The 27035-nt window shown below is 39.1% G+C and overlaps 1 protein-coding gene across 2 annotated transcripts in view; it reads right to left on the bottom strand.

Moving 5' to 3' along the window:
• The window catches only part of GNAL (G protein subunit alpha L), a 199073-nt gene that overhangs the window by 7793 nt on the left and 164245 nt on the right, over nt 1-27035 (bottom strand). For both annotated transcript variants that reach the window (XM_067290715.1, XM_013942608.2), the window contains exons 6-10: nt 6209-6263; nt 3314-3387; nt 2323-2381; nt 1953-2073; nt 771-901 (exon numbers count right to left, since the gene is read on the bottom strand). In XM_067290715.1, coding sequence (XP_067146816.1) covers nt 771-901; nt 1953-2073; nt 2323-2381; nt 3314-3387; nt 6209-6263 — 440 coding nt within the window. The remainder of the gene's footprint in view (nt 1-770; nt 902-1952; nt 2074-2322; nt 2382-3313; nt 3388-6208; nt 6264-27035) is intronic.

Below are 27035 nucleotides of genomic sequence, written 5' to 3'. Positions count from 1 at the left end.
TGCCTGGTATAAAATAGCTATAATACCTGAGTTTACTTATGCAAAATGCTGTTGCAGTGCAGGAATCATTGTATCTTTTGAAATAATATGAAACCAAACACATGCTAGTGTCTCTCTTATTTTTCCTCTTGTATTTATTAATGTTTTTCCTCCATTAAACTTCTCTTGCTGGTCTCCCATGTAAAGTTGCTTCCCAGTGGTATTTGCAACTGCTGAAATTTACAGCTCTGTCTGAGAATGCAGCGTGGTTGAAAGTAACCCCTTTGCTTTGCCCCCCGAACCAGGCCTGGGTCTGAATCCCTAGTAAAATTCAGCAACGTAGGAAACCCAGGCAGAAGAGTCCGGCGGGGAGAGGCAGCCAGGTGGCTTCCCATATCCTTCTTCTCCTCCAGCCGCGGGTGCCCACGAGTGGAGCCAGGCAGGCACCCTGGGTTCCTGCGGGCGCCGTGCAAGGGGGTCGGGCGTCCCGGGGCCGTCGCAGCCCCCTTTCGCCCTTCCCGCGCTTGGGCTGGCTGGGGGGCCGCAGCGAGCAAGGGCAGGGGCTGCTGCTGGGAATACACCACCAGGAAGGGACGTCCTCCGCTGCCCCTCGGCGTGGCATGAGGGCAGGCGGCTTTATCTTTTCACACCAGCGCAACAGGATTTCACGTTAAGGAGTGGCGTGTGTTTGTGAATGTGCATGAGAGAGGGAAAGGAAAAACAAAACAAAGAGAAAACAACCAAAAGGACTATGTCAGCTAGTTATATCCTAAAGTTGTGAAAAATCTTACCATCCTCAGGTACAGTATAATGCTCATATTCAGGAAAGTAATCTTCAATTTTTGATTTCCCTGCCAAGACTTTCTCAGCTAGCATGTCCTGTTTATTCAAGAACAAAATGATAGAAATGGTCCGTAACCACCTGTTGAAAATAAACCAAATGCTTGTGTTATCTCTGACATATTCATCAAAGAAAACATATCACTTCAACAGAAAATTTACTGGCTATCCCTTTATGGACATGGAGTGAAGTAATTTGGATCATGCTTCAACAGAAAAAACCCATGACCTAAATCAGTGTTTCAAGTATCTTGCACCTATGCAGGTGGATATATTTATAGGATCTATAAATATATTTATAAAAATTGCATTAGACACTGCTGAAAGGAACTGTCTTCAAATACTGTTTTATAACTTATCCTTTTGATATCAAGTTGGGAAAATGCTGACATTTCCTAAAAGCACAGTGTAGTCCAAAAATTAGCATTACTGTCCCCTGTGCTTGGTTCTGCTGAAACAGGAGAAAAAGACTAGAAAGCTACCGTTTCTCAAAGTGCTCTGCCATAACTATTAGTTCACCCACATAAATATTTGTCTTTTAGGATGGCCTGTATGACTCCTGATGAATCAAAAGAAAATAATCTCCCTTCTTCCTCAAATAATGTACCTAGCCATGATGGTGACAATGTCCCTTTGGAATTTGTGCTTAAAATTTTTCCATACTCTACCTTCAGTCACCTCTCAGCCCAGAGATTCATGACAGGTATGTTCTGGAAACTTTTCAGTATCTTATTTTGCATCTCATTTTTACTTATTCTCTATTAGGACCATATTTGGATTGTTATCTAGTTACCGTATCTGTAATTTACATGCACCTTAACAGAATGGCAATTTAATGGCAGTTACAATTCGATTAGATGTGAAATATCATCCCATGAGGTGGAGAGGCTGCGGGCTCTCCGAGGCAGGTCTAACGAGAGTGGCTGCCGACGCGGGCACCACGCGCGCTGCCAGCACGTGAACTGAGCGCAAAGCCGGCAGCTGCTGCTGCTGCTGCTGCTGCCGCTGCCTTCGAGGAAGGAGACGAAATGTAATTTGAAGAATGTCCTCATCTTGGCCAAACAACAAAATGATGACAGAAATGGGTTTTGAGGAAAAAAAACCCCCAAAACTCATGAAGAGATATGTTTTACCTGTTATTCCAGATACTTTTGAAAAGGTCCAGGGATTCCCGTAGTCTGTTTGTATTATTGTCTTCCCTTATTACCATGTTGTAGCTGCTACAGGCCACAACAAAGATTATAGCCGTGACGTCTGGACAGAGCAACAGACGAAAAAAAGGAGAGAGAAAAGAACATTTCCATTATCCCAGAACACACTCCACAGGGTAACACTCACATTACTCCCCAAACTGCCATAAATACCTGAAGAAAATTTATATAATATTGGATTTCTGTATCAGAGACGCACCATGTTCTCAGCATAAATAAAACAATATGAATACTAAGCTTCTCACACAGCAGCGAATAAGTTCAAATAAAAATGTGGAATATCTTTACTCACCATTAAAGCATTGGATCCATTTTCTCCTCTCATCTCTCTGGCCACCTACATCAAACATGCTGTTAAAAAGCCATAGGATGTTATATCACTTATGTGCACTAGGAAAGTCACACGCAGCATGCAGCATCAGGGTTCAGTTTAGAAATCTGACAGCCCCAAGGACAGCAGCAGTAAAATACTGCCTGAAGGGGAAGAAGAGTTTCTGATGCCGTGCTGCCTGTCAGCGAGCTGTGAAAACCTGCCTGCCTGGCTCTGCCCTGGGAACGCTACTGAACTCCCCAAATGAGAAAAACTCCTTTCCAGGGAAAGGGCTGGCTTTTCCAGCCTGTAGAAGTGCATATGGTTGAGACTGCATGTACGGTTGGGTCTACGGTACTATAAATAAGCACAGGTTTCAGCGTATTTTGAAGTGGTGCTGGAGAGAGCACAAATCTATCTATCTATCTATCTAAGGTGAAGTACTCAGGGGCAGTTTTTCCCCAGTCAGGGATGCTACTTTTTTGTCTTAGGACCAGTAAGCAGAGTTAGCCAGACTGGGTGCATTTTAACAGAGACACGGTACAAAATTTCAAAACACAGAACCTGCAGCCCTCCAGGAGAAGGAAGACGTTTAACTCTCTTTGTCCTCTTGTACAAATTCTGACTCACGGCAGCATTTCCACTCAGTTCTGCAAGATCTTATCCCCAAAACTATTTTATGAGTTTACAGTGTTGTATCAATGAACCAGTTAGTAAAAACAGCCACAGACAACCCCACAATAGAGCAGCACTAATAGACATGACTAATATCAGCTTTTATTATGAAGTATGAGGGAATTATACTAGGACCTATGTAGAGCGTGCTGAAAAAAAAATAGAAACCCTAACCCCCTGCCAAGAGCCCTCAAACCCACCCCAAAACCTACCATATCCACAATACATGAGCACAGACATCGGAACTAAGTAGTTAGAAATTAGTATGAGAATCATAAATTATTATTAACAGACTTACTGGAAATTTACTTTATCTACTTGAAATCTTGTTTCAAAAATCCCTGATGTCAAAACTCTGCATCTTAATAGGTCCTGGAAATGAGAACACAGAAGCTGATTAGAGAGATCTTTTTCTATCCTAGCTTTGTTTTGAAAAGCATGGACTATTATTTTACATGGAAAGTCTTAAATGTTCCAGTTAATTAAAGTGAAATCAGACTTTTTGGTAAACCTGTATTTGTCCTTACTGACAAAGCAGATCATCACAGACATCATCTCTGAACTTGGCTTGTGCATATTCTGAAAGCAGGGGAATGTCCTATATACATTCTCCTTAACACATCCTGAAACCTGTTGCTGATGGTCATATAAATTTATATGTGACATGGATAATGAATGCTGAAATTACTTAAAACTAAGAAAAAAAATAAGTTATTCCTGATGTAAAGTCAAATATTTAAATGTTAGAAAACTCCAGATTTACAGTTGCCCAGGCAACCTTAGTTCTGCCCTCTTTTGTACTGAACGAGACAGAAACCCTATCAAAATAATAGCTTGTGACTAAGTAATTAAAGCTCTATTACAGTGCACAAGGGAACAGAATTTAGGTTGTATGTAAATTGGGCATTTCTTTCCTATTTTTCAAACCAGCAACACTTTACAACCTCAGTAACATCCTTTTAACAACAACAACAACAACAACAACAACAACAACAACAAAGAAATTCAATTTCCTAGATTTTCAAAGGAAGAACATAAAAGCAATTTCTTCTGCATACCTTAACGCCACTAGCTCACCGTGCACCATCATCATTACTGGCAGGATTTTGAACCTTGAATATTCAGCACTGTTGCTACGGCATTGCGTACAAAACCCGCAGCAAGAGAAAGCTGCTGGCTTACGGATGGGGGGACTGCTGGCACGGCCAGTCTAGCTTAGCTCTCCTTGTCATCGAGGAGCTGTGACAATGGGAAGGGAAGGAGGAAGAAGATGGGGAGGAGTCCACGGGGACGAGCTCAGTTCGCCTCTTCCCCCTACCCGAATGTCCATCTCCCAGTTGAAGTGCTCTGGTAGCTACCTGGCAGACCTCTGCTGCGTTGGCAGCTGCAGGCCGCCTGTTCTGTTATTTTAGTCATTTTATATGTTACTGTCATTTATTCTTACTTGTTGCCATTTAGTTTTATGGTTGGATTTAGTTATTATTTTGGGATGCTGCCAAAGAAATTAAAGAATGGGAGGGAGAAGAGGAAAGCAGTGGTTTTTAGCAGTTTAATTTGTCAAGAAAAACTGATATAACATAATGGGATGAAAACCCAAAAGCAAGTCAGAAAACCTCCTTTAGCCCAATAGTTTTCTGCCTGCCTAATACAAAAGGCCTCTTGCCTTTGGAGGCATAGGACTTCTCTTCTCAAAGGAAATGTCAGGAGAAATTTCTGGACAGATACATAATGGCGCCACTGCCAAATCTACCTACCACGAACTACTGCTCAAGGCAGAGAAAGGCTTCACAAGATCAAACAGGCCAATGCTAACATAAATAATGGAACCAAAAATCTGTTTTTGCTTCATTGACTTCTCTCTCCAGCAGAGTGAAGAAATTTGATGGTAAAATCAGATCAGGAGTTCTAGGATGGAGTAAACCGCAGTGCAACTACTTTTGTCTGAAAATGTCTTGAGGGCTTTAACAATTTATTCTCTATTGGGACAGCTATGAGAGTTTCACCTTAAAATATGACACACATTACTTTTTATTGCCTTCTATTTTGGGATGTGCTATCAGAGTAATTGGACAGGCTCATGGTAAGAGGCCTGAATGAGGAGTCTGGAGACTCCCTGGGTGATCTCTGGCAAGTCACTTTACTTCTCTGAATCTCAGTCCCTCTTCATAAAATGAGATGTGGTAATCGTATTTTTTAAAAGCATCCATCCATTAAATACCTTGCACATTTAGACTGAATTACCCAGTGCTGGTATTCTCTTTTACTTTGTGTATTTGCAGTTTATCACAATGTGGCCCGCAATCTCGATAGAGTCAACAGTGGGATACCAGCACTGACCAATAACCTCAAACTCAGTCTGCCCGAGTGAGAACCTGCCCAAAGTGACCAGGGACGCCAGTCAAAGCTACACTTCGTGTAGCCCCTTCTTAGTTCATGGCTGTCCCATTTCAGCCTTAACTTTCCCCAGTGCCTTCGTCCTCAGAGCACTGAACAGATTATCGAGACACCTGGAAAAAAACCCATGTGACTAACAGTCAAAATTTTGTAAATCAGTGGCCAAAAGCCTTTGCAAACATTGTGAATGCGTGTGCTGCAGCTGTGTCCTAATGTGAAAGGAAACCAAAGTGTACTGTCTTGCAAATAAGGCTTAAATAGAAATTCTCCTGCCCACGGGAGTCAGGAAAAGGCTGAAAAAAAGGTGTCTACAGGCCTATGGACAAGTCCACGAGGCATGGTGCTGCCATGGATGCTCCCTCCTGAATCCCTGCACAGTAACTCGCTGCTGGCTCATGGTGCCACCACGGGGGACGGATGCAGGGGAGCCTCTCTCCTGGTCTCCATCACCCCACAGTTCAGATGAGACATTGCTTCTATGTAGTGCAGGCTGGTGCTGGAAACTGTACGCTTTTATGTTTTGTGTTTGCTTTGTTTGAGGGACACAGAACGGATAGCGAGAAGAAATAACAGATGTATTGCAGGAATCGCCAACCTAGATATACCGACAGTAAAAGATGAGCTTGCACCACTGAAAAGCCTCCTCTTCTTTAATATCCATTACTTCAACTGATAGACTGTGTTTTGAAATTATGCGGTATGCCATATTTCAGCTGCTGTTGGGACTAAAATAAATTACATAAAGAATTCATATAAATGGGTGTCCTGGTTCAGATCCTATCCCGTTAGTTGCACTAACCTGATCTGTAGGTGTGTAATCTTCCATGCTGACGCTGTCAATTCGTTCCAAAAAGCTAGAAGAAAAATAAACATGCACTTAGGTATGTAAAATCCCATCTAGTATAATAATTTTCACTACCTTTTCTGCTTTAGGTTCCAGCTGCAAAGTAAAACAGAAGTCAAATGGTAAAAATATCAGCCCAAGAATTTACCTACATTGACTGAGTTTGCATTTTCGAAGCCAAACAAATTTTATTCAGACTTGGTTTCAATACATTGCTTTTACACTTACAGTACCCACAAGCAGTCCAAATGCAATGAAATGTTAGAATTTTGTAAGGTGCACTAAAAAAATACTGAGGCTATCCACGTGTTGTAACATTTTGAGGTTGTTTAGATAAAAGTAGTATTTTTGAGTTTAAAAAAGAAAATGGGGAGAAGAGTTTCCTTCACTTAGCATAATGCTAATCTAGCATAACATAATGTTAATTATGGTCTCGATAATGTTAGTTTACTATATACAAATATAATATAAGGATTATTAATATGTACAAATATGTCCTGAAATGTTGCCCTCTAACATTGCAACTAAAGCATAAGAACTGGAAGACAAAACTGGCAAGAAACGGTGGTTAAGCAGTCTGACTCTTCACATTGTCAAACCTGAGTGAAATGCATAAGGTAAACAAAGACTTAAATCTGCAAAAAAGAGCCAGGGAACCAGAAAAAAAAGGGCACCACATTCACTGATTATTTTAGAAACCTTTTAAAGCTTAACTAGAACATGTTAGAACAGCAGCAATAAGGATATAAAAATTTAACTTTATACATATAGTTAAAATAGGCAGGTTTTCCTCCCTCACTTTCACCCATTTCTTAGAGCCCAGATGGTTCATTTTCTTGGCCTGCCTGTATGACTTAGAAGCTTTCTTGAATTTTGCATTGTTGTTTGGTATTTGGCAGTGAATACCCCACTGGCTGACTCATCCTGCTACAGTAATACTAAGATTTCTTTATCAACGGGCAAGTTTTCCCATTTTTACTAATATTTAAGAGCATACATGTAGAACCTATTCAATTGCAGTGGGAAAGAAGAAAAAATGGTGAACTCTTGACTTGCAATGTGACTCACTGTTAACACAGGGGTCACACACACTGACCAGTTGAAAAAATACCCCTCTAAAAGCCTGTTTGTAATTCTAATATTACTTTCCCACGGATATGAACTGAAATGCAAGGAAAATACACTGTGTATACATTTACTTGCACTTTTTCCCTTTTTGAACCTCCATTGTTATAACAGGGAAAAAAATCCAGTATCTACAGTTAAAACATCCACTTTTTCTTTTATCAAGGTGTGATGTCTAAGCATCACATTTAAAATATCACTGTTACTGAGACACATGGGGCATCTAGTTACAAAATTATCCTGAACGATCCCCAAAGAAAATTAATCTTTAGCAAAACCTGCTCCTCCCCAAAAAGCAACCATAAGCTTATATAAAGATATAAAAGTGTATCTTTATATTTAACCACAGTATCCATTAGAAAGTAGCTGCATTCAAACAGAACCTTCTGCTCAGTTGATTTGCTTCACATTGAGCAGAGTTTTACCTCTGTGATCCCTGCATTTAACACACATATTGGAATGGGGAGATGTATTTTTAACTGGAGTATCTATCATTAACAGAGCTCGCATCCTATGCTTGGAGCATGTAATAAGATGGAAGAAGATGATGGAAAAACAAAACGAAAAATGCCTCCAAGCAGAATCTCTTCCTGAACAAGGACTAATTTTCCATAACAGGGCTGCTCAAGCAGAATTATTGCATTTCTGTGTCTGTTCCCAAGTCTTCTCTCCGTTTTCCTAGCAGTTTGCTGTTATGGGCTCAATGACTGTCACTTTTCATCACGATAGAAGGCTAGCAGGGGGCAGATCCAGGTTTTTCGGCAGGGTCTGTGCTATCACCGCGCAGCAATAAGGGGGCAGCAGGAGCAGATTGAACAGGCCTGGGGAAACCGGGCAGGAGCTTCATTCAGAGAGCGCCAGCAAACAGGGCTGGGCTGCGCAATAGTGGGTAACGTGCAGTACTGATGATAAATGCAAAACGGCGCATAGCAGAGGGAAAAACGCTTCAAGAGTCCTGGCTAATGTTACGGACACACGCGAGTATCTGTGCACAAACACGACTCTGTCGCAAACCGCATGAGATGACGTGAACCAGCAGTTTTCTTGCAGAAGCATGACTACCGGCGATGGTATAAACCAGAGATGGTGCATCTTGATTCACCAGTACCAAGGTCATGTTGGTGGAACTGACTTAACATCGTGGTATTTAGTGCTAATACAGATCTTTCTCACCTATTCAAGCACTTCAGTAAGGTTACTGATTGTTATCATTTGCATTTTACTAACAGGTAAATTATGGCAAGGAGCAGAAAAGTGGCTGATAGCAAGTTACACAACAAATAATCCAGGGCAGGGCTGGGAATAAAGCGAGTCTCCTAATCGGCTCTCTGATGTCCTGTGTACTGGCCGGGGTTGTCCTCCACTTAGAAACTGTCCCCCTTGGAGAAGTAAAAGAATACATTTCAAATATATTTAACTGGAACACCACAGTTAAAAGATGGAGCTCTGTCAAATAACACACACCTTCAAATATCAGTTGAAATAGTTGGAATATTTTATGCTTTTAAGGTTGCAGGCCACATGCGATCTATACTAAAATAAATGCAGTGATTTATAAGGTTTTAACTGTCACCCGACTGTATCAAGTAGCAATGTCATCATTAGCATGAAAAAAATCAACATGTAACTACTATTAGAGTTTGGCTCAATTTTGTAGCTTTACCAAAAATTAACCTTTTCAGTGCGTGATGGATGGGTTTCCCAAGATTTCATTAGCAACTACATTAAACATGTATTGAATTTTCTAGATACTGAAATATAAAAAGCTATACTCCAACTTTTTAGAAAGAAAATCAGTTCTTCATATAAGCTCCTTACTTAGCACAGTATCAAAATAAACAGCTCTGACAGGCAAATGTACATAGCAGGAACAAGTAATGGAGTACTGCCTCATTACTAAACATACTAACTTCATTCTTATTACAGTATTAAAATGTGAAAAGTAGAAGTGCTTTTCTAAATTTCTTTCTAAAGAACATTAATTTCTACTGACCCTAAATGTCTCTATTAATTATGTTCTGGTGCAACATACATTTATATGCCTGTATATACTGTATACATATGTCATATATATACATATATATAAAGTATGTTTGTGTGTGTGTGTGTGTGTATGAACAGCAAATTTTAAATTTACATGACAAAAATTAAAGTGCTTAAAATATGAAGATTCCTTCCCACCGTGGCAATTCTTACATGTCCATTTACACAGTCAGTAGGAGGAAAACACAATAGTAGAAAAATGAATAAAAATGGACACCAGCATCAGTTACTCTTTCTGTTTAGTTCATGTTTTCTCAGCTCAGTGATAAAATTATTTTTACAGAAATATGCATTCTTACAATACTTACAAGTCTTCTATACAAACCTGTACTCAGGATCTGTGTTAATTCTGCAATAACTGTTTTGCATGTGTGTGCAATGAACTTAAAACTCACACATTCAGCTCAACTGTGAACAGAACTGTAACATACTATATAATATTTATATTTCTACTTTCACAACTGCAGTTTTATTTATGAAGGATTTGGTCTCATAATTACTATGACATTTGTATTCTTTTAGATGCTTTCAATTTTACAGTAGGGTGTTACACATTTCCTGACATTGAACAAAACATACATGTTTGTAAATGTAATAGTTCGGTTTGCTAACAAATTAAAGCAAAGAAAAATGGACTGATAAAGTAAAAAAACAATCACGAGCTACTGACATTATTATATCTATTATTAAGCTGATCTGTAGTTTTATAAATATCTTTAGTGAGTTTCCTAGGAAACTCAGCTGACACTTAGTTTGACAAGCAATCTCTAAATTTTATATTATGCAAGCTGCGAACACAAAAGTACAGGTTTTAGATGTGCCTGCCAGTGCATGTGGGAACTATCAATAAGCATTATTCTCTCTAAAAAACATGGCAATTTGAGCAGCATTAGCAGCTATACAAGAATTTCTGAAAAAAAGGATTCATAAATGCACAAATAAAAAGGAGGTAATCATACATGAAAATCCCTTTCTCACTGGGTAAATTGCTACACAGTTCTGTACAGGTATCCTGACCCCACAAACAAAATCACAATTAAAAGAAAACCAAGTCATACGAATAATACTATAGACACAAAACGCATGCTATATTTGTAAGTGCATTTTGACATTCAAAGAATTGGAGATATGAAGTGATAAACTTCAGATCAATAAAATGAACTACACATTTCAATAAATCTTTGTCTACTTCAACCATTTTTTGTTTGCCTGCACTTCTTGCTGTGTCTCACCCTAACATTTCAAAGGCCCTTGTATCCAGAAGTTTCTGTGGAAAACAAGAAATCAAAACCACAGGAAAATGCTGGTCTCTTAACAAGAAAAAGGTAACATGCCAAAGCTTTAATGCTATAGCTTCAAGTTCTCAGAGTAAAGAATCTAAAATTTATCCTCAAGTGAGTTGTTGGGGTCAGCAAACCTTTATATTTCTCATGGGCCACTAATTGCTTTGCAAACTCCTTGCCAGGCTCAAAAACCCAGCAGGACCACCACAATCCACTAAGTAAAACCACTGGGGACTTGGACTTCCAATTCCACCATCTTCAGATTGTGATAAATCACTCTGGAGGTAGATATATTACAATGAGAATACTTATGTCAGTTATCTATGGAGCTGAAACTGAAAAAAAGCAACCCTTTTTTAAATTTTGCAGTTAGGTATCAGACACAATCTTGGGATCTGAATTTTTTTCCTATGAAGTCTTTATTCATCAGGTGAGGGATTACAATCTGGTTAATGCTTGCTGCTGTATTTACAGTAGAAGACTAGGGATTTCCAGTCTGGAGAATTCCTTAAGTTCTGCTGTTGGGCGTCAAGGAACCTCAGAGTATTCTGATATGTTTCCCAGTAATTGGGAAGGACTTATGGAAAATGACTTCCAGTAATATTCTAACCGCTTAATGACTAATTTTCATAAGTCATTTACTGAAAATATTAATAGAAACCCCTCAAAAGAAGTTGGTAACATTTAATGGCTGGGGATTTTCCTGTCAAATTTAAATAGTCACTCTATTTTAAATACAGCTTCCATGTGGTAGTGCAATATTTTCACTCTATCCCTCCATCCTGCTTTGCAGCAGTTTCCCATGAGGAATAAGCACAGCAATGAATATGCTATCAGGCACAGAGAGCAGAGACTGAAATCTGGTTTGAATCCATTCTGGATCACGTATGTTGCTCTCTAGCTTTGATAGACTGACCAATTGCGGTTTCAATTATTACAGAAGAAAATACTCACTGCAAACATTGAAAATATTACTGAAATCAGTATTTATTTATAAAGTGCAAGAAATCTAAGTACTGATATTGATTGACATGTATTTTTGGCATCTTCTAAGAGCGCTGGTTTCCCAGTACTTTCCTTTTGTTCTCTAGCAGTTGAAAAGGATCTATTTCAATACCAGCATTAACTTGCTATAACTGTCTCTTCAGCCTCTCATGTGGGTGTAACGCTTTTGGAAAAGGAGATTAAAAAATGCTCTTCAGAAAAAGGCAAAATGTTTTGCAAAGCCTTAAAAATGCACAAGATGGATCTGAAGAGCAGGTAATGAGAGAGGCTGCAGAGGGCAGCATTTGCTAAACCACACTCCCTTCGTTTTATGCCTAGGCAGACCCCTGTGGCTGTAGTTTTATATTTGAAACCTCTTTACTGGAACAATATTCATAGGCTGAAGTTCAGTTCACTTGACGGTGAAATTTCACTAAGATATGGTAAAGCCTGAATTTAATAAAGATCTCTAGAATTCACATTGACAACCCTCTAACTTGTCAAAAATATATTTTTACAACGGTCTGCTAGCCTCCCGGTGAAATTAATGCATTCTCATGCAGGGTTAATGAAGAGCTGCTTGTAGCTTACACAAAAAACGTGCCGTTTACGCAGAGAGGCAGATCTTCACTGATTCAAACTCGTGGGCTGCCAAGCAAGGAAACTGTCCCTGGCACACAGGAAATGAAAAGGTTAAAAGCGAGGCTCAGCGTGAGAGCAAAGTGCAATCCCACCTGAAACGCGGCGGCTCTGGCTCGCTCGCCACCCAGTGAAGCCCAAGGATTTGCAGTTTCCAGCGTTTCGCCGGCCCCGAGGAAGGCTTTGCCGCAGGAAGACCGGGCTGGCAGGGGTCGCCCCGCGGGCCGTGCTGCCGGCAGCGAGGTGGCGTGCGCGCCGGCACCTGGTGCACCCATGGGCCACTGGGGAGCCCGTGTCCACTGGGGAGCCCGTGCCGGCCCTTCCCGAAGCCGCTGGATTTTTCCCCAGAGTGACTTACGGCAGCCGGGCCGCCTGGGGAGGCCGCTGGCTGAGATGGGGTGGTCAACATGCAAAAGGGGACTTGTTGCAGAGGGAGAACGGGCACCTTAAAAATACTTTAAGGGCCTCCTTCTCCAGTCGCTGCCAGTGATTGCTCCCAGGTAGGGAAGCGATGGCACCTTGTTGTACTGCTCTATGTACTGGCAACCAGCGGTCTAAGTAGCTGGATCCACAAGCGTATAATCCATGCCATTTTATTATCATGGCTATGGCACCAGCAACCACGGCCTGACCCAAAACAGAGCGGAGCAGTCACAAAGTGCTTTATCAGCATTAGCGAACAATGCTTCCCAGTAATCCTGTGAAGGAGGAAAATTCTCGCTTAAACCCAGTTTACAGAAGGTGACTTTTGCAGAGACACTAAGCACAGTGACAGACTATGGCTATCGCAACTGGGGGCTTGTCACCATTCACCAGGGTTAACCTTTTCCCATACTGAGTCAGGCCGCTGAAAGTAATCAGAAGCAAGTTTGATGAAAAAAAAAAAAGTTGACTAAAATCTGCAAAAGAATGTTTCTGGTGGTTGCGCTAGGTTAGGAGCGTTTCCTAGCAGACGTCCATTTGAACCTCACTTTCTTAGCTGCTGAACCGTCTTTTCTCAATGTGTACTGCAGAATATCTCTACAGAAAGGCTTCACAGGCTTTGGCACAAGTCCAGCTTTTAACCTAAACAAACACACGAAAAGTTCAACTACATTAAATGTTTCAGATATATGTTTAGTACCATTCTTCTGATTAGTAATAGCAATCTGATTTTATTTTTTTAATTGAAAAAAGATAAACTAAAAATGAATAAACAGTATGATTCCCATAAGTACTTGCCCCCACTGGTTCCCTAAATTTATTAAGGAGCAGTGTGAATTTTGGGAAATGCATTTTTTCCTTCTATATTTAGCAAACTAACCACTTTTTGGCTTAGCAGATGTTTTTGCTTTCTGAGCGAGAGGCCTATGGGGATCATCATTAACCCTCTTCTTAACATAAACACTGACTAAGATTTAAATCTGGAAAACTGTCATTCACACAGAAAGGTTAACAGGCTCCAGCAGAAATGAGACTCATCATCTGCAACTTCTGTTATCTGTGATCTCAGAGAACAGGGAAGGAGAAGGGCAAAGGGAGAAGGAAGAAGAAAGGTTATTTATTTATTTTTTTAAAAAAGGATAATATTTTTCTATTGCATGTGATCAGACATTTTATTCCCATGGGTGAAAGTGGCTGAGCTGTTGCAAAACACGGACTAAAAATGAAGCACTGCTAAAATGCGAGGCTTAGACTGGCACACGCAGACCCTTATTCTGACTTCATTTACACTAACCTGAATCCATTGAATTCAGAGAAGTTTCTTCTCATTCGCATGAGAGGACAGCCTTAGAGATGATAATCATTAAATGTATATAGATACACCCACGGAGTGTTTATACACACAGATTCGAATGCTGTAGTGTAGAGGCTACACATGGCACATTCTGTAATTATAACTGCAATTTTGAACAGAGGGCCAAAAGATAGTAACCTAAAACCAGAAAGATCATATTGGATTACCTGGAGAGGTCTGGATCCTAACTTTTTTGTAAACTGATATATAACATACTAGGATCACTTTATCCATTGACTGAATGAAATAACTGTTTAATATCTTTCAGCAACTATCCAGACCAGCTCAGGAAGGGAAGTAAAGCATGCCTGAAGTCAAAGGAGTTAAATGGGGGGACTCCAACTGCCCTGTTAGAATTTGGAAACGGTGTCTTCAGTCAGAACAATTTATCAAAACCTTGCTTTTATGTCCCACCACCCAAAGTGCATAGAAGATCTCACCTCTACCTTTTTAATTAAATTCTTCAGAAGAACTTTGACTTTTACGTTCAAGAAATCCAAACTGCGGGCAAAAGCCTTGCTAGTATTTGGAGCTGTCAAATGCATCAGATTTACAAGCACCAGCTATATATCACAAGGTTGATAGGGGATGCCAAAAATTAACAAAATTTATTTTCACAGGGAGTTGCAAATTCAGCTTTCCCTTTTATTTGCAAGCTTCTCTTGGTGTGATATGGAAAAATTATTTCAATGCAACTTGCACATTCTGGCTGAAGGTTTTGTTTTTAAAAATTGTTGGACTGTGGATATTCTGTTAGTATACATGAAATCTGCTGACTGCTACAAGCTCTGAAGAATGCCACATCCAGGTTAGGAAGGGCACTGGTTGTGGAAATTAATGATCACTTACTCCAAAGGAAGCATTTTGGAATAACAAGCCTGCTAAGGAGATTGCCAGAAAGGAGAAACCAGTTTGACTGGAGTTTTCTATAGGAAGTTGATAAAAGGGAAAGCAGAAAATCCCCAGACAGGAGAAGCAAAGGTAACACAACCCAGGCTTAAAAGGAAGTCACAAGAAGTTTGTGTTTACCTGTGGCACCAGGCCAAACTCAGTGCAAGTGGACTATGCTACCGAAGATTTCATGTCTAGAAGTCAAACCAGATGATTCAAAAAGAGGGTGCTAGTAGCCCCTAGAAAACCCAGGTGAAGACAAATGAACTCTTCATGGTGGCAAACTTTTCTGGCCAGGAGAAGCACACACATTTATCACTGTATTCAGATCTATACATTTTTTGTGTGAAATGTAAGTGAAAGGAACAGTGTGTTAAAATCCTGTGCAAAATGTGAGCATATCTGTTTGCTTTCACCTACCACCTGCTTGTCAAGTGTTGACATGACCCACAGAATTGACGTGGCTGGAGTCCTGCTAAATGCTACGAGTTAAACAGAACGACTGGCACCAGTTCCAAGAATTAACATGTGGATCCTGGGACCTCATCTCAGGAGGATGCGTTACAGGGTGGGTCTACAGACTCCAAGACATAGACGGCATCTGGAGTTCATATAGACGTCTAAAATTTAAAGAACACAAGGGCTCCCAACACGTGTCCTACCAGAGAATAAGCTTTCTACGACTGCATGCAAGACGCCAAGCATACCATCAGTACAAGCTAAAAAAGCTAAAAAATTGGGTCTACAGAAAAGACAGCAAGGTGACTAGCTTTCTAGACAGTGGGAACACAGAAAGTGTTAATGCACACCTTGCGTAGCATCCAGTAAAATTTATTTTTCCTTATTTCAGTTTATCAGGTGTAGTAGCAGGTCATTTCTCTTCTGCACTTATTCCTTGGCCTGGCTTTAGTGTTGCACTCACATACCTTAATCTTGTGTGAAGGACATTCTGGATGCAAACTCGATGAGCAACCCTTCAATGGGCAGGGCAGCTGTGTCGGTTGCTCACAGTTACTGAAGGAGGATATTACCTCATTGATGTACAAGGCAAGAAAACTTACAACAGGTCAAAAATTAATGGCTCAGAATTTAAGGGCCAGAAAGATGACTAGAACTGACATCCTTCCTTCCTGTGCTTTCAGGGCATTTTACAATAACACACATAAAGGAACTACTTCACCCATCATTCAGATATAGACCTTTTGCTTTCCCTTTAGTAGAGTGAAGAAACTTGGCAACCTTTCACAATGGCCTGTGATGGAAAGGACACAAAGCCTGCTTTTCCCAAACTTGTCCATGCCATGCAACAGAATTGATTTGGACTTCTCTACTCCTAATATAGCGCAGATGGGTTATCTCCTTATTCTCATACCCAACATACTTCAGAGCTGTACATGAAAAATAATATCAGATAAATATCTGTATATGATCAGCTGCCTTGGAAGAGAAATTATCAGGTGAAAGCAAGAAGAATGTCAAACAACATCAAGCAGAGGTCTAGCAGTGCAGATATAAATGCCAGAAAAAAACATTAAAACCGTAAGAAAGTTCCTGAATCTTCACAAACAATATGTTAGACTGTTTTCATTAGACCACCATTACACTGTCCATTTCAGAACATGATACATTTAACCACTGAGTGTAATTAAGCAATTGGTCATAACACCTACGGCTTGGTTGGGGATTACTTTGGGTAGCTGGTAGAAGGCATGAAGCTAAAACCAGGAGATGAACAGTTACTACAACATGGAAATAAGAAGGATACAGTGGCCATGTCCAACTGGTCTAATTCCTTTTAATAGTTAAAGCCATTTAACCAGGATGAGGGTTGTAAAACTAGCCTTAAAAACTAGTGCTCACAGCTAGCCTTAAAACCCTGCTACCTGTACATTTAACAGTAAGTCATGTTAATGCTAACATTTGCTATTAATATGACATTTTGTGAAAAGCAGTCCTACCTCTGCACTCTCTGTGCCTTTCTTTCCATTCCTGTCAACTTTTCTGGAAATTTTCAGCGTACAGTGTATTAGTACTATTAAAACAGCAATAGAATTAGTTGGGTTTGAGGAATGAGGAAAATAATTATGCAACGGACTGATTATTCCTGCTTCAAGTTACTTTAAAAATTACATCATGCTTTTGTTTTAAAGTGCTCTACCCTGTACCCAACATGCCATTGTTATTTTGCAGCCTGGTTTATGAAAAGCTAGAGAAAAGGGACCTTGGTTTGTGGATAACAGAGAATTCAGCCTCGCAGGGAATTCTCCCGGATCCACTGCTCACTGCGGGGGCTCTTCGCTGGGACGCTCGCTGGCAATGCCAACACAACGCCTCGAATCTGAGGTAGGAAAGCTATGAAAAAGAGAGGGCTCAGCAACATCAGGCGTGTTGCTCTGGTGCAACAATACAGCGGTGCGTGCACAAGCCTCTAGGACCCGTGCGGAGCCTCTTGAAAGTCTGGCAGCCTCAGCTTTTTGCAGGATCGTGGCCTGTGCTACCACCCCTTAGCACAGCATGGTGCTACTGTGAGAAAAACTTCAGCCTTCACAGCTCAAGAGGCGTCCTGCAATATTTCAGAACTGCTGCTTTGTGCTGTGCCTACATCTGCAGGAAAGGGCAGAATTTTGATAAAGCTTACTTCAAAAAGCAACTGAAGCCAATTTTAAGTCCTGGGTAACTTCTGAAGCTCCTAAAAACAGGCACCGAGAAGGAAGTTGACCTTCCTAATCTGTCTTCTCCACCCATACAGTTAGTGGAAAAAACATTTAAGATTTATGCAACAGCAGCTGGAAAATGCTGAAAAAGAATACATGAATGAGGTATAAATGTCAAAAATCCAAAGCCACTTGTCAGTTCAGATTTCAAAATACTGATCTTTCTATTTTTTTAAAAGAGACTATTAAAAATACTGTTCCTAACTTGCATGTAATCTGTGGAAATAAAAAACAGGAGTGCTTTGGAAATCATTTGCTCTATAAATATGGAACCTTCATTCCCAGTTTTACATTAAGATATATAGCTGGCAATATATTGGCAGATCATCATGCGGTCAGACTGTGAGCGCAGGTACAAGTCCTGTATTTTAGGGAGAAGGGGCAGTATTTTCATCCATTTTCTTTTCCACTTCAAACCTGAATGCCCCTAAACAATAAATTCCTTATCAGTTTAATTTTTTCCTATGAAATTGTGTGTGCATCACATTATCACTCAGATTCGAGGAAATGCTCTGAGAAGGAATGTGCCTGATACCCGTCCTGAACCACTTTTGTGACACAGTCTGAAGATCTGACCTTTTTTCCCCCACAAAAGTCCATGTTAAACCAAATTCTAAAACAAAAGTTCTTTATACTCTTGCTGGGAGAGTGAGTGCCCTTAGGAGGTAGTGCCAGCAGGCTCTAAAGTAGGTGTGAAAAAGAATGAGGACCTTTCCCTTTAGTTTCTGGGACTTTGATTCCACAATAAGATGAACCTGCACACTGCGCTGGACACCTTTTTAACACTAAGAAGAGAAGCTTCATTAAGTGATACCAGTCCTATACTGCAAATTTAGAAACTAAACCTCGGCCTTGTGCAAAGGAATAACCTATAAAATTACTGTCTCAGCTCACTACCTCAAAAATGAAATTTTAAACTAATGGCATAGTATTTTTAAAAAGCACTCTTCTCTCCCCTACAACCCCCTCCTCCCCCCAACCTAAAAAGACATTCTCCAAAGAAGCTTTCAGTCCTTATACATAAGGTGCATTGTGGTTCAGTGCAAATAGAGCAAACTTTAATTAGAGGCTATTCATTTTGTTAAAGTCATCACAAAAGCAAAATCAAAATACAAAGGTGTTGTTGTTTGGTTTTCTACTCCCAAATAAATGCAAGTCCTGATCCCAAAATACCAGAGTACAGGTATGGCAGCCAAATCTGCTGGCATTTATTTTAATCAAATAAACACACAGATAACAGTTAATCTTATAATCCCTTCAAATTGTTAGTAACCTTCTTAATTAGACTACAGATAATCCAGTCCTAACACCAGCATTGCAAATACTGATCTCCTGCTCTTAACAAGTATCTGCCTTGCAAGCCGGTATCATGCATTAGACTACAAAGCACCCAAAGTTCACACTTCCTTCAGAAAAATAATTTCTCTGCTCTGTGGAGGGGCACACTGGCAAAAATTTTAAGTCAATCAAAAAAGTACAAAACATAACTGTGATTTTGACAACAGAAACCATTCTTTAATTAGGCAGGTGTTGATAAATACTTTCTGTATTTTACAAAATGCTCTTTTCAGAAGGTCTCAGCATTATTCATATTCAAAAAACACAAAGTAATAATTACATTTAAAGGAAGTATTTTTAATTGTGACTTTTGAATTTTGGTATTTTATTATATATTACTAATGCCTTGAAGTACAAAGCCTGGAAAACAAGACAACAAGCCCAAAATAAATCAAGAAGCATAATTAACAGTTCTATATTTTTTAGAAAATACACATGAACTTAATTTAGTGTTTCCATGTCAGATCTGGGCCTGCTCTGACCTAAATTCAGTTCAAGTATATAATGCACTTCTGAGTAGATTCATTATCATAGCACTATATGGACAAAAGCCAAATCACAGAAGTGAGGAAATAGGGAAGTTTCCAACGGGTTTGTCCACCTCTGATTAAAATTCTCCCCCTCTCAGAGCTGAAAAACATGAAGACGGGTTTCATCCTGAAACTTTGCACAATTTTTAGTATTTTTTGCATAGTTTTAAGGATATAAGTAACCCTACTGAATGCAATAGGACTTCTGAATTCAATCGGACTACTCATACACTTAAAAGATCAGTAATATGTGCAAAATTTGGAAAGTCTGGGGCCTGAATGAAGATCTCTCCTCATAGCAAATTCAGAGACTGATCTTTGCTAGTGGCAGTATAATCTCCAAATGTCCAAATCAGAATTCTGGGAGAACAACAGCAGCCAGTCCAGTGACATGTGATGTTACACTGCATGCTGCAGTCGCAGAGGTTGCTTTTTATTCTGAGGAACAATCATGCCTGTGTGATTCTCCACAAGTATAATTACCTTGCTGTTAAGAGTAAACCTGTAAATAGATTTTTCTAAAATCCAGCGGCTCTATATACACATCCTCAGCACTCTCTCATATCTTCCAAACAGCATGCTTAATGGAGGTTATAATAAATGCAGTAACACTTTATATGATGTGTACAGGTTTTGCCAGCACCTGGCCTATGGGAATCTTCACATATGTACAGTGAGGGATGACCACTAAAAGGCTCCTAGGCAAACTGAATCACACCATCAGAAACAAGACAGGCTCCAGTTTTACCTCCTAGTGTCGCACATTATGTTTTAAATACTTCTGCTCAATGCACCATGGATGCATTTAAATAATCCTGTGAGGATGCTGGAACAAAGCCATCGCTCAGCAACCTTCCTAGGAAGTTTGGTTCTGGTCTTTGCTGCTGTGCCTGCAACAGCAGAAGGGCACAAGCTTCCTGGGCAGCGGCGCAATGCCCACCGCACTCTCTGAAACACGATTTAGTCCCGGCAGACTACTTGACAAAACCAAGCTGTACACTTCCAGGAACCTTAACTGCAATAGTCGTGTTTCCTGTACAGCTACTGCCGTGGGTAACATCACAACGACGCAAGAGCTGCTGTGGGGCCACCTGGGCCGCATACTGCTTTGTAAAGCAAGACCTGCACACTGATGTGTTCGAATGATTGGAAAAACTAGTATTATGCCCAGGTCCTAAGTTTCAGCCAGTAATGACCACTTGCTCCCTGCCAAGCCACCCAAGTACCCTGAGATATCTTCTAGGACGCACACAGAATTGGTTTTTAAACATAATTTCTTTTCTTCAGTAGTTCACCTTAAAATGTTTTCCGTACTGGCAAGAAATGCAACATCACACAGTACTCGTGCTGCAATCAATCACAGCAGAAGAATACAAAAAGGACCAGAAAAGTGAATTAAGTTACAGGAACTCACTCCTTTACATCCCTCCCAAAACTGGATTCTTTTAAAAAGTATTTTTAAGATTATTCTTTTTGTATCAACAATTTGAATGATTATAGTTTTTACCTCTAAATGATGACAGAAGCTTTAGTTCAACAAACAGAGGTGTCTGAAAGTAGAACGCATGAAAACAGGATTGGTGAACCAACTAGAGTGACTTTTTGTATTTAATGCTCCAAAAGAGAACTGTACTGATTATCATTACAAGTTTGGCAATAAGCTGGCTACAATTAAAACTGAGTATAGATAAGATGTACAAAAAGTGTCAAGAACATGCCCATGCCCAATGCTTAAAATATATTTCAATACTATAAGGGATTGGAAATAAAGTTTTATGAAGAAGCCAGTGCATCATGCATGGTCATTTCTACTAATATGACTAAAGTTATAAAATAAACAATGATCTAGAATTGTTAAGAATTAATGGAATGGAAAATATAATGAGAAACCAATGTATTAGTATTAATTAATAAACATAATATTGTAAAACTATACCTGCGAGAATTAATTATGACATGAAATGAAATACAGATGGAAACATTTTGAAGGAAACAAAATATATTTCACATAAACTGCAAGCAACCATTTTTAGGCAGTGCATAAATAATTATTCTACTCTTTTCCTATAGTTGTCAATAAAATAATTTACCTAGCTTAGTATCAACCCATCTTTAAGACAGCAAGATATATCTTTCTCTAACTTTCCCTAGAATATACATCAAAATGGTCAGCACTGCCCCAGTCAGCCACACAGCATGTTTAGGAGTTATATATGCATACATCTGTATATATACATACATCAGTTCATGCTTGTTGAAGAGCTTCATTCATTTTTTTACATCACCTACTGAACATCTGAAGGAAGATCTTTAAACTTATCAGTACCAGGAAAATTGTGGAAGGAGGAATTCAGATAGAAATATATCAAAACCAGTCATGAAAGTAGGAAAGGTTTGCTTATTTATAGCATAAAAAAATTCCATCTGGTTACGCTGTGGTATTTTTCTTTAAAAATTAAACAGGAAATTAATCCCCCCTCCCCAGCAAAGCATTTTCATTTATGATGCTAAAAGCTTGATATTTGTAGATTTTTACGCCATCTGTCATTAATCAGTCTCATAGAGTTTATAGGTAGAAGGATATCTCCTGACAGGTACAAAAAACAGATTTAGAATCGAAGCCGCAAATTAAATAAAGACAGATATATAGATACACATTTTAGCACCCTGGAGTACATTTCCAAAAATAAACTAGTCAAATGGATATCTTCCTAAAAAAGCTGATTGCATAAGCATAATTACACTAAACACAAGTACCTGCACTATCTCTCTGCATATTATAAATAGTTCAAAGTTACATTACACAGTCTTATTCTAAAATGCTATTGTTCGAAAGTTCATGTGTTCTCTTGCAATCCTTCAAAAAAGGGCTCTAGCCTGAAATGCTATCCCAAGTACTCTTTTCCTAATGTTGTTATATAACTTATTAGAACCTAAATACATTATTTTCCCCTTGCATCTCATAGCGATTATCAGCAGAAAAACAAGATAAAATATTCCCTCAGTTAAGAAAGGTGCTTAACCGTATTATTCTCTCTAGATTATAATGATATATTAGCACTTTCTAACCAATTCTGATATTCCTCTATTAATTCCCAAGGCTTTTCTGCCTACTTACAGAGTTTTAATTTTGTAACTCAACAACTTTTTGTCATTTTGGAAGCTGAGAAAGTCACATATTTCAAAATGCAATTTACTATAGGAAGCAGTGCTGGGGCAAGGTCTTCTTCAGAAACTTTAAGCTGAGACCATTGAGCAAGATCTTGCGCTGGATCCCAGAATCCCCCCCAAATTCCAGTCAAGTATTGGCCGAGGGCAGTGCTACCTGCAAGATGCTCGCTGAGGCAAGAATTCTGTTTTTCTTCTCTGCTTTGCTTTTTGACATAAAATCCCATTTACTGAATTTGTGCAAAAAGGGCTGCCAGTAACAAGTAGAAAGCAAGCATAAAAAGCATTTCTGGGAAGAGGGAGATGGAGCGGCAAGGCTAAGCACTAACATGTAGCACTGCTTCTCAGTGCTGAGGTGCCCCTTAGACGCCACTGTCTAAACACCATATTAGATACCATAAAACGCGTACATTTTTTCATTATTTTTTTCTATCTATCAGAAATACCCAATGCCTGACAGAAATTCTAATATAATCTGTCATTAAGAGTTAAAAGCAGGAGGCAAACCTAGCCCCAAGGAAGAAGTCCTTGTGCCAGCAAGGGCAGTTTTAGCATGGCCGGGCGGTGGGAGGGGACCCTTTGCATGACACTTTGCTGACATCAACGGGAGCTGCGCTCAGGAACCGAGGGAATAGATAGGCCACTGTTTGTACCCATGTTGATGACAACGCAGATAACGTCACCGTATTGGCTCCACTTTGCACGTTGGTTATGCCATTATATCCACAGTATCAAATTCTTCCCACAGTGGTATATAACAATGAAAACAACAGTATCTATTAAAAGTAAACCAGCTGATACTACTCAACACTACTGAAATAACAGACTACATAGTTATGAGAAGGGGAAACTGAAAAAAAAACTAAAAAAAGACAGTCCATAAAAAAGCCTGTATGCTTTATTCCGTGTAGTGTATATTGAGTAAGTGATATAAGGATCTTTCTGCTTCCTGTTGGTTGTGATAAGGTTTATTAGGTATTTAATTTTAGAGGGAAGACTCATTGCTCTGTGCCTAGCTTCCTGAACAGGTGTCTTTCAACGCTTTAGATACCTGAAGGAAGTAAATAGACAGCTAGAACCTGATTCTTTTCACAGTGAAATCAGAAGAGCAACATCATCTTCTTCCCTAGAATGAAATCAAGCAAGTTCAGCAATGTGTGTAGAAACTGCTAAATACATCACATTTACAGGAGAGCTAAGAGGGACTGTCCTCAATGGGCTAAGAAACATAGGATATTACCAAAATCTGGTATTACTATTTCAAATGAGAAGTGTTAAGAATAATGCTGCAAGATACATCAGGCAGCTAGAAACGAAGAAAGAGAAAGAGATAAGTATTAAAGAAAGGATGGTTTAGGTAAGGAAGAGGGAACTCTGAACTAGAACTTAGGAAACTCACACTTTAAAAAAAAGAGACACCACAAGATAGGTGTATAACTACCGATAAAGGAGAGAAAATTATAACTGAGACATTTTCTTCATGGTGATCCACGGTCATACAGAGACAGACATCTACTGAAATTTAATTACACTTGGCAGTATATCTGCTATGTCAAGACTTCAGCTACTGTGCCTAATATTCTAGCCAGGCTTATCCTGGCTGATTTAAAGTTTTTTCTTTTTGTACAGGTGCTCAAATGGGTTAGATGAATGGGAGATTGGATGTGTCTAGACAAACTGCAGTCACACCTATAGACTGTATGAAAAGATTCAAAGAGCCTGAAAAAGAGCTGGCAAAAAGAAGAAATCCAGAAAAAAAATCAGAAATGGATACACCAGAAGAAAGTTAAGACTCAGGTATAGCTGCTTCTTTACAAGAGATTATGGAAAAATTACAGACATAATGAACAGATCACAAATGCTATGTATTTGCTAAGTAATTAAAACAGTCCTATAAGCTAAATTTAATTTATGCAGTCATGTTAACCCAGTGTAATTTTCAACAAATCTTCTTCCTTTTCAATTATATTGCCGCATATTAATACTAAAGCTTTTTATAGTTTTTTTATTTACATACATAACTGACCTGCCCAAAGATTAGATTTCATAATATCCCAGTAAAGATGCATCTGTACCAAGCTTTCCTGTAGACAGTAGATTCGCTGCATCTATTATTCTTTTTAACTTGCAATTTTTTGCATCACTATGCAGATAACTATTATTTTCTCAGTTTGCCATTTTTGGTATATGCTTCATTCAGTAAAAAATCCTCCACAGATTCCTTAGTTGTAAGCTGAGGTGCAGAAGCTATAATGTGTGAACTGGATATGACGTACAGCTTCACTTCAGTATGCCTCACAGGCACACCATTTTATTTATTTTGCATATTACAGATAACACTAAGGTGTGTGTTTGAAAGGCCTATATAGCATTCAGCAAGCAAAAAATTCCCCACCCTTGTTGCAAGCTTTGGTTTCCTCTCAGAGCTGAGAAAGGAAACGTGCTCGCTGAAATACATGCAGCTCTGAATAGCTTTGTAAGCAGAGTTAATATGACAAAGGCTACTTAGGTTGGCAACAAATATGTAGGTGATTACTAACTTCTGTTAAGTATGGTAAATTTGCTGAGAATAAACAGCAAGCTATTTATTACAGAAAACATACTGGGTTTTGCTAGCATTAGCAAAATCACAATTAGGTCTCGCTCTCCAAATTCTGTTTTTCTGATGTCTAACAATGCCATAAAATTTGTAGCTTAAGACAAACTCCTTTCCTGTGCTTTATCATTATTTAAAATAAAAACGTTTCCAGCTTACCTGGATTTTGAAGCTACAATAGATACTGGTAGGAGACTTTTTAGCAAATATGAGATTGTGCTGCAGTTTGTATTTTAAAGGGATTTTTTCCCATGATATTTGAGACAGGAAAGATTATGAATATTGGAATAAGGAGGTAGCGTGTCTGGGCAGGCAGATGGTGTGACAGAAGCAAGTAGCTGACTTTCAGGAATTTATTCAAAGTTCTTCATGGTCATATTGTCTCTTAGTATGTGATGGCAGGGCAGAACAGGACACTGGATCCTAACAATTTCAAATGGAGACTGTGGACTCTGGACTTTGCTGGATATTTCCTTGATTTGGCTAAAGGCATCTGAAAACATTTATTTATTACTAACAAAAGAGCTGTTGCTTTTCTCTTTTCATATAAAGTGAGAATTTCTATAAATCATATCAAATATTTTGGTTAACTGTTTTTAAAAGAGAATGTTGAACAAACTTAGGGATTCTGCACAAAAAAATCAAAATACTTTTTAAAAAACGGTTAGAAAGAAAGAAAAAGCTAACATCTGGATAGGTTAAAAACACTCAACTCTAACGGAGTCCACGTCTTTAGCATTACTGAATGAGTTAAAATGTGCATTTAACAATTTTTAACAATTTACTGTTTCTCCTCTTTTTTCTTAGCTTTTTCTACTCCCAACATCACATTCTGCGTTTCTTTTTCTGGCTGAAACTTGCCTAAAATACATTAGCTGAACAAAAATCTATAGCCAGTGGGTCAGACCAGATTAGTGATTCCTTTTTGACATCAAATTCTATTAAATCTGCAATTTCAAAGAAGAATCATGCTGTCATTCCCTGCACCTATGTAGGACTCATTCGATGTCTGACATGCCTAAAACCACGCCGGGAGCCACAGGGGTGGAACGAGAGGGACCGGCTGTACTGAAGAATCCACCTGTGCCAATAACAACACAATTGGCACTTACATTTATATTGTCTTTATGTGCCTATTGTGCATTAATCTCATCTAACCTATTTTTGCATAGGCTGCTTTGCATGGAAATCGTATTCTTCAGTTTTCTCAGGTTGACATCCTTTATCCCAAGTCACTTTCTCACAGTTTTAAATTTACTGTAAGGGCAGCAAACATTCCCCAGCCTCCTGAAAGAGAAACCCCAACAAATTCAAACCATATAGTTCATTAACATGTGTGCACTTCAGGGACTGACAGAGGATGTATAACCTAGACAGATGGTTCTCAGGCAGAAGGGAAGCAGCTTTTTTTTTTTTTTTGACTTTCAATCTCAATGAAAAATATCAACACTTTTTAAACCTCCCTAAAGGTTGCAACTCATTGTTTGAGTTACAGTGAACCAGACACTAATACTATTGACTGATTCTAAGCTCTCATGCCACAGATTTTGCAAGTGATTTTAAGTAATAGATGATCTCTCAATTACTATATATTTATGCCTTCAAAAGCATGCAGACATGGGAACCAAAGCAAACACAAATAAGAGTTGATCTTTGAAAATTTCAGTTAGCATTTACTTATGTTAATGTATGAT

The sequence above is a fragment of the Apteryx mantelli genome, chromosome 2 (assembly GCF_036417845.1).
Source record: "Apteryx mantelli isolate bAptMan1 chromosome 2, bAptMan1.hap1, whole genome shotgun sequence".
NCBI classification, from domain to species: domain Eukaryota; kingdom Metazoa; phylum Chordata; class Aves; order Apterygiformes; family Apterygidae; genus Apteryx; species Apteryx mantelli.
This window is presented reverse-complemented; position numbering and strand designations above follow the sequence as displayed.